Source organism: Eublepharis macularius, chromosome 4 (assembly GCF_028583425.1).
Source record: "Eublepharis macularius isolate TG4126 chromosome 4, MPM_Emac_v1.0, whole genome shotgun sequence".
Classification (NCBI taxonomy): Eukaryota; Metazoa; Chordata; class Lepidosauria; order Squamata; family Eublepharidae; genus Eublepharis; species Eublepharis macularius.
The window spans coordinates 86,517,035-86,531,804 of record NC_072793.1 but is presented as its reverse complement, the minus strand read 5'-3'; the positions used below and the strand labels follow the sequence as shown (position 1 = coordinate 86,531,804).

At 43.5% G+C, this 14,770-nt stretch overlaps 1 protein-coding gene across 3 annotated transcripts in view; it reads left to right on the top strand.

The window, feature by feature from the left end:
- The window catches only part of GEMIN5 (gem nuclear organelle associated protein 5), a 67,414-nt gene extending 59,911 nt beyond the window's left edge, over positions 1-7,503 (top strand). For all 3 annotated transcript variants that reach the window (XM_054978232.1, XM_054978230.1, XM_054978229.1), the window contains exons 25-28: positions 301-463; positions 5,768-6,305; positions 6,690-6,783; positions 7,081-7,503. In XM_054978232.1, coding sequence (XP_054834207.1) covers positions 301-463; positions 5,768-6,305; positions 6,690-6,783; positions 7,081-7,248 — 963 coding nt within the window. In that variant the 3' untranslated portion in view covers positions 7,249-7,503. The remainder of the gene's footprint in view (positions 1-300; positions 464-5,767; positions 6,306-6,689; positions 6,784-7,080) is intronic.
- The last annotated feature ends 7,267 nt before the right edge of the window (positions 7,504-14,770 follow it).

The following is a 14,770-nucleotide window of genomic DNA, read 5'->3' as shown; positions in this document are numbered from 1 at the left end:
TTTATTACACAACTTCTCCAGAGTCCTGTTCAGTATCAGGCTGGACCCATATCTGACCTTTGGTGCAAGAAAAGTGATGGTGTTAGAAGGCAGTTCAGCAGATGTGACCTCAGTTCCCAGCTCAGTAAGGTCCTCATTTTCAATTTCAGGATTATTTTACTTTGCATGTAAGCACCCTATGAGCACCATTGCAGAAAGTAGCAAAATGGGACCACTTGCTCTAGTACCTTAAGGCTGACAGTGACTGCAAACTGTTTTCCAACTTGTTTTTCCTTCTAAGAGTCTTCTCTCTTTCTCTAGCTCCTGTTCTACATATCCCATGAGTTGACCTTGGCACTTCTAAGCTATCAGACTGCTTCCTGGATAGAGGTGGTGAAAACCATTCTTGCAGCTGTGACTCGGAGTTATGATGCTGGAAATTTTACCCTTATGCAAGAAATTTGCAATCTCATCCTTCCTAAAGGTGCACTGTTTTATTTCTCTTTCTGCCTCCGTAGAGGCATTAATCCAAGCAAATGGAAGAGACTAATCTCTTTAAACAACTTTTTAGGGAAGGGGATCCAGTAACTTTTCGGGGTGACTTCAACAAAAAAAATCCTGTAATTCTTCATTTACTACCTCCATTTTTGTTCTATACACTAAACTAGCACAGTTCCTTTTTCATTGTCTCAAACTGAACACAGAATGACAGATGAAATTAGGTGTAGTAAATGAAAGATTGGGGGTAAACCAAGGGCTCAGAATGGAAAGATTTAGTTGAGCATGCCACATTGAAACTCAAAACACCATGTTTTGAGCATGACATAGTTATAGTGCTATTATATAAAACTGTAGGTGGCCTCTCTGTATATCGTTCTTTGTTGTCCAGCCATGCCCTCCCCACATCTTCCCAAGAAACTAACACTTCTCTCTGGGGTACATCAGTTTCCACAAAGCAGAAAAGTACCGTGACCAACTTAGTATCGCAATCTCCAAGAGTACAATAAAGCCAGAATGTATTATCAAAAGACTTGTTTATGTATATTCAGTTATCCAAAGACTTATTTATATATGTTCAATCAAAAATAAGGAGGCAAAAATGTCTACAATAGCCAGTACATAGTATCCACATATCTAAATTTCCAAAGTGCAATAGTGCTTGTAAACATCTCTATATCAAGTGCAAAACCGGCTTCAAAAAGACAATGCCTCCAAATTGTAAGGAGTAGATAGTACAGCACAATATGAAGTACAATGCATAGACATTCATAAATAAGCACTACTCATATCATATCAGTAACTGCAACAGGTTTACTAGCAAGAAATATCCTGTTTCCGGTATCCCTTCTTCACGGCAGTTACTACGCTGAAATAAAGGATATGTTAGAATGTCGACCTGCACAACACCCTTATCATGCCCAGAAATCTTACTTACAGTCACATATCAGAAATTTCTACACATTCAATTCCAAGCGCAATGGCTACTCGCTCCTCAGTGTGTATCTAACAACTCACTTCCCCATAAATAGTAATGAAGTCACTGATTTCTTAAAGGGCCCACAGCTCAATAAAAGACGTCCTCAAAGAAACGCTGGCAGGTCACAATTAACATTGAGTCCATTGGGAATAACAGATTTCATCTTATGAATAGGCATGTGCGGTTTGGGAATCCGATTCAGGAAAAATGCCCGAATCGGACCCGATCCATAAAGATGCTGACCCCGATTCGGAAATCCTGAATCAAAGCTTTCAGAAGCATTCATAATGCTTCAGAAAGCTTCAGGGCTGAGTTTAAAGGGCCCCACCACTGCTTGCAAGCAGCGGTGGAGCCCTTTAAACATCACCCCAGCCCCCCAGCCCCACTTACCTTTGCAGCATCGGTGGCAGTGGTGGCTCCGGCCCTCCCCGCCGCCCACGGAGCGGCGAAAGCCCTTCCTGCCCCTCAAATGGCCACTGTGGCCATTTGAGGGCAGAAAGGGCCAGACGCAGCAGCTCCAGCCTTCCCCACCACTCTGCAGGCTCGGAGGCGGTGCGGCGGCAGAGGAGCCGGCTGGCTTTAGTCTGTCGCAGCCTCGTGCTGCTGTACATGCCGCCACAGTGGCAACCTGCCGCCCAGCTGATCACCCTCCCCCTCTCTCTCTGGCCAGGTAAGTGGGTGGGGGGGTTGCCCTGGGGGGGGGTATGGGAGTTGCTCCCCCTCACTTCAGTATGCTCTGAATATTTGCGGAGCATACCGAAGTGAGTAAAATACCATAATTCCAAAGCATCTTGCTGCTTCGGAGTTACGGTATTTCCGAATTTTCCCCTTGCTTCAGGTAAACCCAAAGCAGGAAACCCAAATCTTTTTGAGATGCACACCCCTACTTATGAATCCACCAAGCTTCTTTTCTGCACAAGTTCCTCCGTACAAAAGCTTCTTTAAACTAGCGGACGTGCACCACAATGTACAGGAAATCTCCGTCTCTGTGTCCAAAATTCAGGTAATGTGGTACCATCGGAGGCTCCTCCACCTTCTGTCGGATTTTCGAACGATGCTCCTGCACTCAAACCTTAATGGCTCTGCTAGTGTTACCAACATACCATTTTTTACATGGACACACAGTAACATAGACTACATTTTGAGTATTACAATTAGAAAATTCTTCACATCCAAAACCCCATTCATGCACCTGCTGTGCAGTCATGACCAGATCACACGTGGAACGGCCACACTTGAAGTGGCCCCTAGGGAAGTCCCTACTTTGTCTAACTGTCCTCAAGTCCGTATGTATCAGATAATCCCTGAAATTCCTAGTTGTACGTAAGGCCATTCTGGGAAGATTTGTACAACCAGGGATGTCTTGCACCAATGGCCAGTATTTGCATATAGTACATTTGATGGATTTTGCTAAAGGTGTATAGTCCAATGCAAACGTAAGCTTCTCCTCCCCCGGGTGATGTCGAGTCTGTAGCAGATCCTGTCTACTTCTTTGGAGGACTCGTCTCCTGCAGGCGCTAATAATGTGATCAGGATATTCCTTAAAGGAAAATTCCTTCATTAAAGTCTCACTACTAGTAAAGAAATCCCTAATAGAAGTAGAATTCTGTCTTAAGCAGAGGAATTGACTGTAAGGTAAACTGCAACACAAGTGAGGGGGGTGAAAGGATTGGAAATGCAAATAAGCAATTGTATTCGTAGCCTTCCGGAAAGGCTGTACCCCCACACAGCCCTCTACTGTTTGAAAAACTGTAACATCCAAATAGCTAATGGAAGTTCTACTGTAATTCCACGTAAACCGAATGTTTTCATTGACACCATTCATCCAATCACAGAATGCCTGAACTATAGATTCGTTATCCAGAATGAAAAATAAATCAATAAATCTTTTATAAATTAAAATGTCCGCAAAAAAGGGGTTTCCTTCAGCATTGCAGAAAAAATCCTCCTCTAGACGAGCCATGAAAAGATCCGCTATGCTTGGTGCCACGGAGCAGCCCATCGCCACCCCACGCACCTGTAGAAAAAAGTTTTCTTGGAACCTAAAGTAATTATGACCAAGAACTAAATCTAACAGGGAAATAAGGAGATGTATGGGAGGCATTAACAAGCTGCGCCCCTTTGGGGTGGGGGGTTCTCCCCACCATTGCACCTTAATGTATTTGGTTAATTAATTTTATTATTGTTTATTGTATATTGATTTTAGAATTATTGTTTTCTTGTTTTTATTGATTTTAACTGTTATTCACCGCCCAGAGCCCCTGAGGATGGACGGTTTATAAATTTAATAATAATAATAATAATAATATGACTCGTTTAACGAAGGGCTAGAGGAACAAGTCCAAGTATTTCGCTAAAGGCTCCAGTATTGAGCTCAAGCCAGACACTAATGGCTGGCCGGGTGGAGGAAATCCTGGCTTATGGATTTTCGGGAGAATATAGAAAATCGGAAAATCTAGGATAAGGATTCAAAAGTGCCCTATGCAAATTGTCATTAATATAACCCATAGCCAAAGCCTCATCTAAAGTAGTTTTTATGATAAACATAATATGCTTAGTAGGATCATTCTGAATAGCTCTGTAACTATTAAGGGCGGCAAGCTGACGTTCGACCTCAGAGACATAATCTATTCATAATCACAATCGCCCTCCTTTATCAGCCTGTTTGATAACTATAGAATTATCAGCTTCTAGGGCTGTAAGAGCTCTACGTTCTCTCTGAATATTATGCCATCACGGTCGATAATCCTTCTCCAAGTTCCCTATCTCTTTAAGTAACATGGACTCAAACGTCAAGATATTATGATTGGAGGAAGATGGAACAAAAGTGGGATGAGGGCGTACAGTAGGTGTTTCATTTTGTGGTCACAATTAACATTTAACTATCAGCGTTTCTTTGAGGACATCTTTTATTGGGCTGTGGACCCTTTAAGAAATCAGTGACTTCATTACTATTTATGGGGAAGTGAGTTGTGTTAGATACACGCTAAGGAGCGAGTGGCCATTGCACTTGGAATTGAATGTGTAGAAATTTCTGATATGTGACTAAGAAAAATTTCAGGGCATGATAAGGGTGTTGTGCAGGTTGACATTCTAACATATCCTTTATTTCAGCGTAGTAACTGCCGTGAAGAAGGGATACCGGAAACGGGATATTTCTTGCTAGCAAACCCGTTGCGGTTACTGATATGATATGAGTAGTGCTTATTTATGAATGTCTATGCATTGTACCTCATATTTTGCTGTACTTTCTACTCCTTACAATTTGGAGGCATTGTCTTTTTGAAGCCAGTTTTGCACTTGATATAGAGATGTTTACAAGCACTATTGCACTTTGGAAATTTAGATATGTGGATACTATGTACTGGCTATTGTAGACATTTTTTGCCTCCTTATTTTTTACTGAACATATATAAATAAGTCTTTGGATAACTGAATATACATAAACAAGTCTTTTGATAATACATTCTGGCTTTATTGTACTCTTGGAGATTGTGATACTAAGTTGGTCACGGTGCTTTTCTGCCTTGTACATCAGTTTCCAGCAAGACTGAAGTTTGGAAGGAGCCGTGCTTTTTTCCCTGTAAGGCCCACCCTGCAGGGTCAGCACTGGAGCCTGACTTCGTTGGGCTTGCCACCACTCTGAGTTTCTCAGTCCCAAATACCAGGGAACTGTTTATTTGTCTCAGATAGCTGCCTCAGGGATACAGCTGCTGCAAGAAGAATAGGTAATATTTGGCCAGCAGCGATGGACATGCAAGAGGAATCACTGCAATGCTTATTAATCAGAGATACCTATTACTACAAAGCACAATTCTAGATGAAAAAAGGCAAACAAAGATTAGGATGCAGTCTAAGGAAATAAAAGGGTTGTTAACTAAGAGAAGCTGATAGCATCTTGCCATCAGCTTGTTGCAGAACGGCTGATGGGTATAAGGGCAGCAGTCACCTGTCAGTCCTGGCAGATGAGCAATCACACGCACACACAAAGGGCATTCCTTTTTAGAGACCAGTCTCACATGCTCTCAAAAGTCCAGTAGCCAATATGGAGTTGAAAATCTGGCTCCCACAAGCCTGACCCTCCCCTCATCACATAGGAAGGTGGTACTGTATCAAAGAGATGGAGATGCTCTAACATTAAGCTGTGAAATCCCAACAGAGGAAACCTTGGTTCCTGGATCCCAGGCTGCATTGGGTACCCCAACTTCTAGTATTCTGGCATACATCTAGCAGTATTCCAGTGTAGGATTTAACTTTGGAGGGATTTGAGGGTGTGCCATATTTCAGCCATGTTCATGCTTCTTTTGACAGGTTGTGATCATCTAAGAAAAAAGTTAGACAGCACAGATGTGCAGAGCTTGACAGCATGCAGGAGCTTAGAGGCATTTCTGGCCTATGGGCAACTATACTATCTGTGGTGGAACCTCTGTGAGGATTCCCTGGTCTCAGAAGAGCCAAGACTTACTTCTGAGGTGTATGGTAGTAAGCAGTCCACCCTCTATTGCCAGAGCAATGGCGCAGGACTCTCTAACCCTACAGAAGGTATGTATCACAGTGAAGCCGGGCCTGAAGAACTCTTTCCCCAAAGTAGTGATGGTACTAGCTCAGAAACTGATTCTTCACCCAAGTCAAGCCTGCTAATGGAGAGACAAGTGAAACTGAGAAGCTGTGCAGTGCTACTTTCAGAAGAACATGCTGCAGTCCAGAGTTTGCAGAGGGATATCTCTATTGTTCAGCAGACTTTGACAGACATGATCTGCCAGCATCAGAAAAAGAACCTTCAGCAGAGCACCACTGATGAGCAGGATTTGAAGGAAACAGAGTTTTCCCTATCAAGTCAGAGTCAAAAGTAAGATTTAAGATGGGGGGAGTGACATAACTATACATGTGTTTTTTTTTAAAGGTAATGTTCCAGAAAAATTGTAGACTCCTACTGATCCAGAGAAAAATTCACATAGGTTGAGGTTTCCCAATCTCCCTTATTAATTCATGCAAGCTTTAACTTCATGTAGGACTATAGTTGGGCTGAAACACACTAACTGTAAAATGAAACTCAGAATTGTTTTATTTTTTTAAAGGTGGCTACTAGGAGTAACTTGAAAATTTACATATTTGCTATTCTGAGCTGTCATTGGTCTACATAAAGTAGACCAGTATGCTTATACACAGAGCAGTAGTACTTTATATAATTTGCTTTATATAATTTTGGAAATGTGATCTCAACTCTTTACAGTAAAAATGACAGTGAGCCAATCTGTCTACCAGATCTGATGAAACAGCTTCAAGAAACAAATAAGAAACTAGCAGAGTTTCCAACTAGTATAAAGGTAAGGGCTAAAGATTATATTAACGTTGTAAAAGTAACATCCATTAAAGTAAACAGCTTCCCAGCTTACCATGTTCACCTTGCTGTTGCAGTTCCTTCAGCAGTAGAGATGTGTGCAATTATAAGACATCATAGCAGAGATGATACCTAGTAGAGGAGTCCATGAAATCTGTTGTGCTTTTGTAATAGCTTATTCCCAATTAATCAATGCCAGGTAAATCATATGGTTAATGCATTGTTTCATAGGGTGCCATACCACCTCAGGCTAAGTGTGCACATGTAAAACTTATTTTTATAGGATTTGCCTTTCCCAGATGTCCTGGAGTGCTGCCTGGTTATACTTCACATGGGAGTACTGTGGGGGACAGATCTGGACCCAGAGCTGCAGAAACAGTCCTTGTACCTACTTCAAAAATATAAAGGGACTCTCATCTATAAAGAAGCTTGTAGGAAGTTCTTCATATGAATCTCCTGGTTCCTATCAAGTAATTTTTTTCCTTGATGTGAAGGACTACTTGTGGATATTAATCTGATGTTTCATTTTAGAATGGATGAATAAACTCAAGGGACTATTGTTATATAGTCTTGTTTTGTTATATAAATTCTTTGCAAAGAACCCACTGCTTTCCCCCCGCCAATATTGTAAAACATTTTACACTGTAAAGCAAATATACAGAGTATTCTGATGCCCAGTCATCCTTCAGAGCATTGAGGAGGACATCTGACCAATAAAGAAAATGTGATGTAATGAACTCAAGCCATTTTTACTCATTGCTTCAGAACATAAAACCATCTGGAAACAGGATAAAAAGTGATGAACTACTAAGGCCCTGGCTGCTGTTATAAGTGCTGTATGAAGCTACTGTATGAAGACAGTTCATTGATATGAAAACAGATCTTTCAGTGTACATAACAGAGCTGCATCAGACCAGTGGTCCCTTTAATCCAGCATCCTGTTTCATACAATGGCCAAACAGGTTGCAGTGGGTCCCGCCAGGACAAGTGCTATTTAGTTCATGAGTGATCTAGAATCAGGCACTATTGTGACCATGTTGGCAGAACTTATCAAAATTTGGTGGGGTGTGTTTCCTAGTGGAGGACAATTGGAACTGAAGTCATTATTTTTCAGTTTAGCACTGATAGTATTCTGTCAGGAAAAATATTGTGGTCCACGATTTCTAGGCCAAATAACTAAGCTTTTTACTGTACCAAGGAGAGATTATGCCATACTCCGTCTGACTCACAAATAGCCACGAGTACTATATGCCGTGTCAAAAATGCATATGCAGTAAGATATAACTACTAATATAAATATATCTAATTCTCATCATGGCCTGATCAGTTGATACTTAAAGCCAAAGATTATGACCAGACAAAGACTAAACTTTCTATAAAGCTGAGAAAAGACCCAGGTTTGCAGAAAAATGTGATTTTTTTTTAAAAAAAATGGAATTAAAAAAAAATAAAGCAGAACCTGTGGGTTTAAGAAACGAATGCCTTCAGTGGCTGTTGCTATGCAACTATAACAGCAATGCCTGCCTTCAAGCCTTGGTTTCTGAGCTGTTTTGGCCTCTAAAGGTGGACTCAAGAGGTAATGACTTCTATGACTTACCCACTGCACAAAAGTCAATGTGGTGTAATGGTTAGATTTTCATACTAGGATATGGAAGAACCAGGTTGAAATCCCCAATCTGCTGCAGAACTTCACTAGGTAACCTTTGACCAGTTACACACGCACACCATAATCTACCTCACAGACATGGTATGAAAATAAAATAGAGGGGAGAATTATGTCAACTGCTTTTGATTCCCATTGGGGAAACAAGTATAAATTAAATAAATATAGCTGAACATGGGGGGACAGGTAAGACAGGTTCATTTATGAGCAGCAAGAAGCAAAGGAAACAGGGAGAGTTGAGGAGATGGGGATATAGGGAACAGACTTTTGGACACTTACTGTGAAGGGTCCTTCTCTGAGGAAAGGAGAACATCTTGGGTGAGTCCCACTGTCAAATCCGGGAGGCAGGAACTAGTTTTCTTCCTCTCCTGTGTGGCATGTGGGACACCCTCTTCAGTTCAGGTGACTACACAAAGCAGTAACATTGAATTTATCATTCAGCAACTCAATACTGAGAGAAAAAACACCTGATGCATTAACATGTACTGTAAATAAAGCATAACCTGGAGGAGGTAGAAGAATGAGGCAGCAGGGTAGAGGAGGACGAAGACCCAGGGAGGGCAAGATGTCATCCTTTCCTCAGAGGAGAAGGACCCTTCACAGTAAGTGTCCAAAGGTCCGTTCTCCCTCTGAGGCGGAGGACATCTTGGGTGCTCCCAAAGCAGTTTCTACTTTCTGGGTAGAATGTGGTCTTTGTCCGAGATCATGCGCTGCAGTACTTTTCTACCGCAGGTGGTGTCCACTGAATCATACAGATTTAATTTGTAGCGTCTCACCAAGGTCGAGATCGACGACCATGTTGCTGGCTTGCAGACTTCTTTTACAGAAGTGTTCCTCTGTAATGCTGCATTGGTAGCAGCGACCTTAAAGAATGAGCCATTATTCCATTAGGAACCTCTACGATGAGAGCTTTGTGAGCTTTAATAGTGTATGTTTGCTATTGGCACCTACGGCTGCTGAAGGCATTTTCTTCCCCAAATTGAGGGGAGATATATTGATGAATAGTAAGTCCGACTTTCTGATTTGCACTGTTTGGGGCAGATAGGCCTTGAGCTTCCTTCTGAAGTCTAGATTGTGTCAGAGCTTCTCCCTAATATATTTAGGGTACAGGTAGAAATATGGTAGCCTTATCTCTTGCAACCTATGGAATTTGGAATAGACTTTTGGAAGAAAGGTGGGGACACTATGAAGTATCACCTTATCATTGTGAAAGATACAGAGTTCAGGTCTGACTGATGGTGCACTTAGGTTTGAAATTCTTCTGGTAGATTTGACCACAATAAGGAAGATGGTCTTCATTCTCAGCCTTCTTGGGAACATCCTTGACCAGTCCAAATGGATGTTTGGTCAGGGCTGTGTAAAATGACCATTGGTTTCTTCCTGCCCCACTGAGTGAGGGCTTTCCAGAAGGAATTGAAAATTCTGACCGTGAACTGTTTTCTGGATGCTAGGAGAGTGTCTGCCACCTCTCCGGAATATCCCCATCTTAGGAAGATTTTCCTTTTCCACACAGTTAAGCAGAGTGAGTCTAAATGAGAGTGCCACATCATTCCCAGCTGAAACATGACCGGAGAGGTCGGTAGGATGAGGGGTGGAGATATCACTATCTGTTGCAGTGTGGAAAAGCGCAGTCTGTGGGGCCACCAAGAGGCAATCGCTAGCACTTTGCTCCCTGTTCCTTGATCCTTCCTCAGGAGTCTGGGTATTACTGGTAAGGGTGATAATGCATAGAGGAAGCCTAATGGCCACTGCAGTGTCAGGGCATCTGCTTGTAGGTGGAACAAACCTTTTTATATACCTTGGTAGTTGATGATGGTGTTGGGACACAAACAGGTCCATGAGAGGTGTTGTGAAGTGCGATGTTATCCATTAGATGAGATCTTTCTTAAGGGACTGTTTCCCTTGCTGAATGGTCTACCTGCTCAGCCAGTCTGCCTAGACATTGGATATGCCTTTGATGTGTTCAGTTCTGATCGAGGCTAGGTGACCTTCCTCCCAGGTAAGTATCCTGGTCGCCTCCTTGTGCCGCCTCAAGGTCTTTGATCCCCCCTACATGTTTACATATGTCTTGTCTGCGACCTTGTCTATACAGATCAGGATGTGTGAGTTCACTATCTGATCTCTGAATTGTAACAGGGCCAGACAAATCGCTCACATTTCCAAGACATTGATGGGAAGACGTGCCTAACCTGTGATGCTTGTATCTGTAAATATTTGTTCTCGAGGGGTCAGGAAGCTTTTGATCTGAAGTGGTACCTGAATGGGAAGATCTGTCTTCTCCATGATCTGTTGTTAATAAGATCTGAGAAAGGTCTGAAGCGGTCTTGCATGTAGATGACCCCAAGTTATCACCTTGTTACTGGCCACTAGCAAACCCATCGGTTTGGGTAGGGTCATGAGAAGTGATTTTTACTTTGATGACAGTCTCGGCCAGCTGCTTGGTCTTCCTGACCTTTTCTTTGGAGAGGGATAGACAACACTCTTTTGATGATCATACCCAGGTGTTCCAGCTTGTAGGAACTGAATGGTGAACTGAGTGTTGTGGTGAAAAAATTTTTTTGAACTTGATCTGATCAGGAGATCGTCTAGGTACACGGTGGACAGGTCAAAAGGGATGGCTCAGAACTGTCAATTTTTTTTTTCACACAAAATCTTAGGTATTGTTGATGGGCTGTCAGAATTAGTACATGGAGGTATGCTTCCGTGAGATCCGTAGATGTTATGTATTCTTCTGGTTGAATGGCCTCTGCGACTGAGCTCAGTCTCCATTCAGAAGTGACGCAACTTGATAAACTTGTTCAAAAAGTTGAGGTCTAATAATGCCCTCCAGTCCCCATTCTTTTTAGGGACTGTAAAGAAGATTGAGTAGACTCCTCTTTCCTCTTTCGTTGTGGAGAACATGCTCCATAGCTTGAATGCCCAGGTGTTGGATTACAGTTTAAGATTTCGTGTAGGGAAGAGATGACAATGTTCTGGTGGGTAGCTTTCAGATTGTAAGGAATAGTCTTGTGAGACTATTTCTAAGGTCCAGCTGTCTGCTTGCGTGTCAACCCAGGCTTGATGGTAAGGAGTACGGCCTCTCTCAAGGATGGCTTGTGAGTCCTGTCTTAGAGAGCTTGGTATCAAGGTTGGATCTTTTTCCACGTGTGAAGAACTGTCTGTTTGATCTTGGGACAAAGTAAGCATTATCCCCCACAATACAGCTGGGGAGCTGGGACTGAGAGAAATGGTTTACCCAAGGCCATGTGGTAAGTTCATGGCAGTAGTGAGATTTGAACCAGCAGAGTACTGCATCACAGTTCAGTTACTTCACCACTATACTACAAGTGGGTTCTTGAAAGGACCCCCCTTATTAAAGGGATATCTAGATTAACCCCGGATGGTCGCTTGGAATCCTGTCTGGACCTTAGTAGAACGTGTTGTGAATAAAATGGCTGAGGGCCAAGGGATTGCCTCTCAGATGGTTTGAATGTTTTTGGCAACACTTTCTTTTGTCCTGGGTCGCAACCCAGATCTTTCCCAGGACATCCCCAATAGCTTATCTCTCTGAAAGTGGTAAGCCAGGATAGTATTTTTGGAGTGTAAATCTGCTGGCATGCTCTTAGTCAAGGGTGCCTACTTGTTACTGCTGCTGAGACCATAGTCCTGGAAGAAAAGGTAAGTGCATCCAGGATGGTGACTGCCTTGAAGGTACTGGACTTTACAATTCTGTTTGCCCCTTCAGGGGGGGCATCTTCTGTTGTATGGGAGAAGTGGGATCAGTTTTCTGATCCATACTCCTGACGCTATGGAGGCAATGGCTGTAGCCTTAATAGCCATGGCCATGGCCTCTCTCTTCTTGTATAAGATGTCTCTGACTGATCCTTGCCCGTCCTCTGACAGGAGCCCAGATGACTGAAATGTAGCCACTGGAGCGTCGATCGCAGGTACCTGCAACACCTTATAGCAAAGAAAGTTAGTGAATAGGGTTATTTTTTACCACATTAGGGAACTGCTTATTGGCTGATGGTTTAGACCACTCAGCCTTGAACTGTCTCCCAAAATATTCTGGAAATGGGAGGACCTTTTCTGAGGAACCTTCCCTAGAAAGAGACTCTTGTTTCCCTGGGTCTGGATTTGGTATTTCCTGTCTAAGGGTCCTCCTCCCCCATGGGTAATTCCTGCAGGCCTAAGGCTGAGAATGTCTTAGGTAGTAAATACGGGTAGACCTCAGATTCAGACAGCTGGGCTGACTGTTCTAGCAGGGTATTTCCTCCTCCTCCACATCTGAAGGAATTCTTCCTTCTCCTTGTCATTATAGACGCTGAGGGTGATCCCCCTGCTCAGTGGGGATTCCTGTCTGTTAAACATTACAAGCTGCCTTATTCTGACTCAGACATCGGTCCATCAAGGTCAGTGTTGTCTACACAGACTGGCAGCAGGTCTCCAGAAGAGGTTTTTCCCCCCCGAACATCTACCTGATCTTTTTAACTGGAGTTAACAGGGAACGAACCTGGATTCTTCTGTAGGCAAAGCAGAAGCTCTTCCACTGAGCCACAGGCTCACCCATGGAGGAGGAGGTAGACACCACACTGTTAACAGAAGTTTCAGCCTGGCAGAGATTATATTTTTCCTCCCTCGTGGTTAGTCTTAGGAAGTTAAAAGGTTCAAAGACACAGGCAACTTTGTGCCCTTCATATGTTACCCATCTGACAGGGAGAGTCCTGTTGTAAAGGCAGGGCTAGATGTGAAGGGGGAAAGTCTGCTGTGGAATCTCCAGCCAGAAGGTTGGCATGGGCACGTTCACTGTGGCACCAGAGCTGAGGAGATTCCTGGTGTCTTTTCCCACCAAAAGCCTGGGCTGAGGTAACGCCAACTCCAACTGCAAAGCAGGAGCGCACAGATGCTTCTGTCTCCCCCTCAGTGAGATGGGCCTTTTGAAATTCTTCTGTGGCTCTGAGGCCGACTTGTAGCCGGGAGACTGCACGAGCCGCAGAGGCATGTCAGTGCCAACTTGTTGCTGGGAGCACGTACAAGCCAGGAGGCATGTCAGCACCGGATTCATCAATCTCCATCGCATTCGATGCGAATACTGGGAGCATTCCTCTCTCTTGTCTAGGAAGCTGTCCTCAGAATCCCTGGTAACCATCTTGTAGGCGGCTGCCCCAAATGGCTGCCGTAATCCTCTCAGTCAGCCAGGGAGAGTAGTAAGAGACAGGAGAGGACAGCAAGAAGATAGGAACTATGAAAGTTTAAATCAACAGAGTTTGAAAGACAAAGGAAAGATTAGAGGAAGAGAAGAGCAAAGGAGTAGGAAAGTGAAAGTGAAGTTCTAGTAAGAAAGTAGCAGAGCTAGTCTGCTACTAGACTGCGCTCCCTGGAGGCAAGAACAGAACTGAAGAGAGGGTGTCCCACATGCCAGACAGGAAGAGGAAGAAAATTAGTTCCTGCCTCCCTGATTGTACAGTGGGAATCACCCAAGATGTCCTCTGCCTCAGAAGGAAAAAATAAGGTGCTTCCTGCAATTCCTTGCAGTTTCCCTACCATTCAACAGGGCCCAGGCCAGCCAGCACAATGTAGGCACCACACAACCGCACTATACTTTTTTCAGCAAGATGCTGTCAGGAGGAAGGAAAGCTGAAGATGTGGCAGACAAAGGTAGATTGGTTGGTGAGTGGAAAGGAAGGCTGGTAAGTGGAAAGAAAACATGAAAACATGAGGGAGAAGAGATGCCCTCCCACAAGTTCTTCAAGTCCTTGTGCTTGTCAATATATAACCTTTTTTAATTTTCAGAGTATCTGTGGACAGGTAGGGTTCTCTCTTCCCACAACTGTTGAACCCTAGCCAGTGCTTGTCCATCTGGGATGAAGGGAAGGGCTCCCTCAGCAACATGAGACACAGCAGGCAAGATGTGTGACTGCCAAGGTGCTTGAAGAAAGGCCATATAGATAGGGGAATATGGATTAAAACCACCACCATCCTGTGACCAGCTTGCTAGCTGAACGGACAAGAGTGCAGAGGATGGGCTCTTCTATCATATAGTGTTTGCAGCTCATGCACTCTCCAGTCCCCGGAATACCAGCTGTTCTGAACCACCTGCCAACTACAAGCCTGACAAGGCAATGGCCCTCACCCACTTCCCTGGAACACGGCAGGTATCGCATTGAGGAACAATGCTCACAAGTGGTTCCTGTATCACTGGATTATGCTATGTATTCAGGTATAAAACAGTGGTTGGTATTTCACTTTAGCTCCTACCTGAAGTCAGGATATGTATTAGATATACAACATAATTTGATGAACACCTCAGAATAAGGGTGGAAGTCAAAAG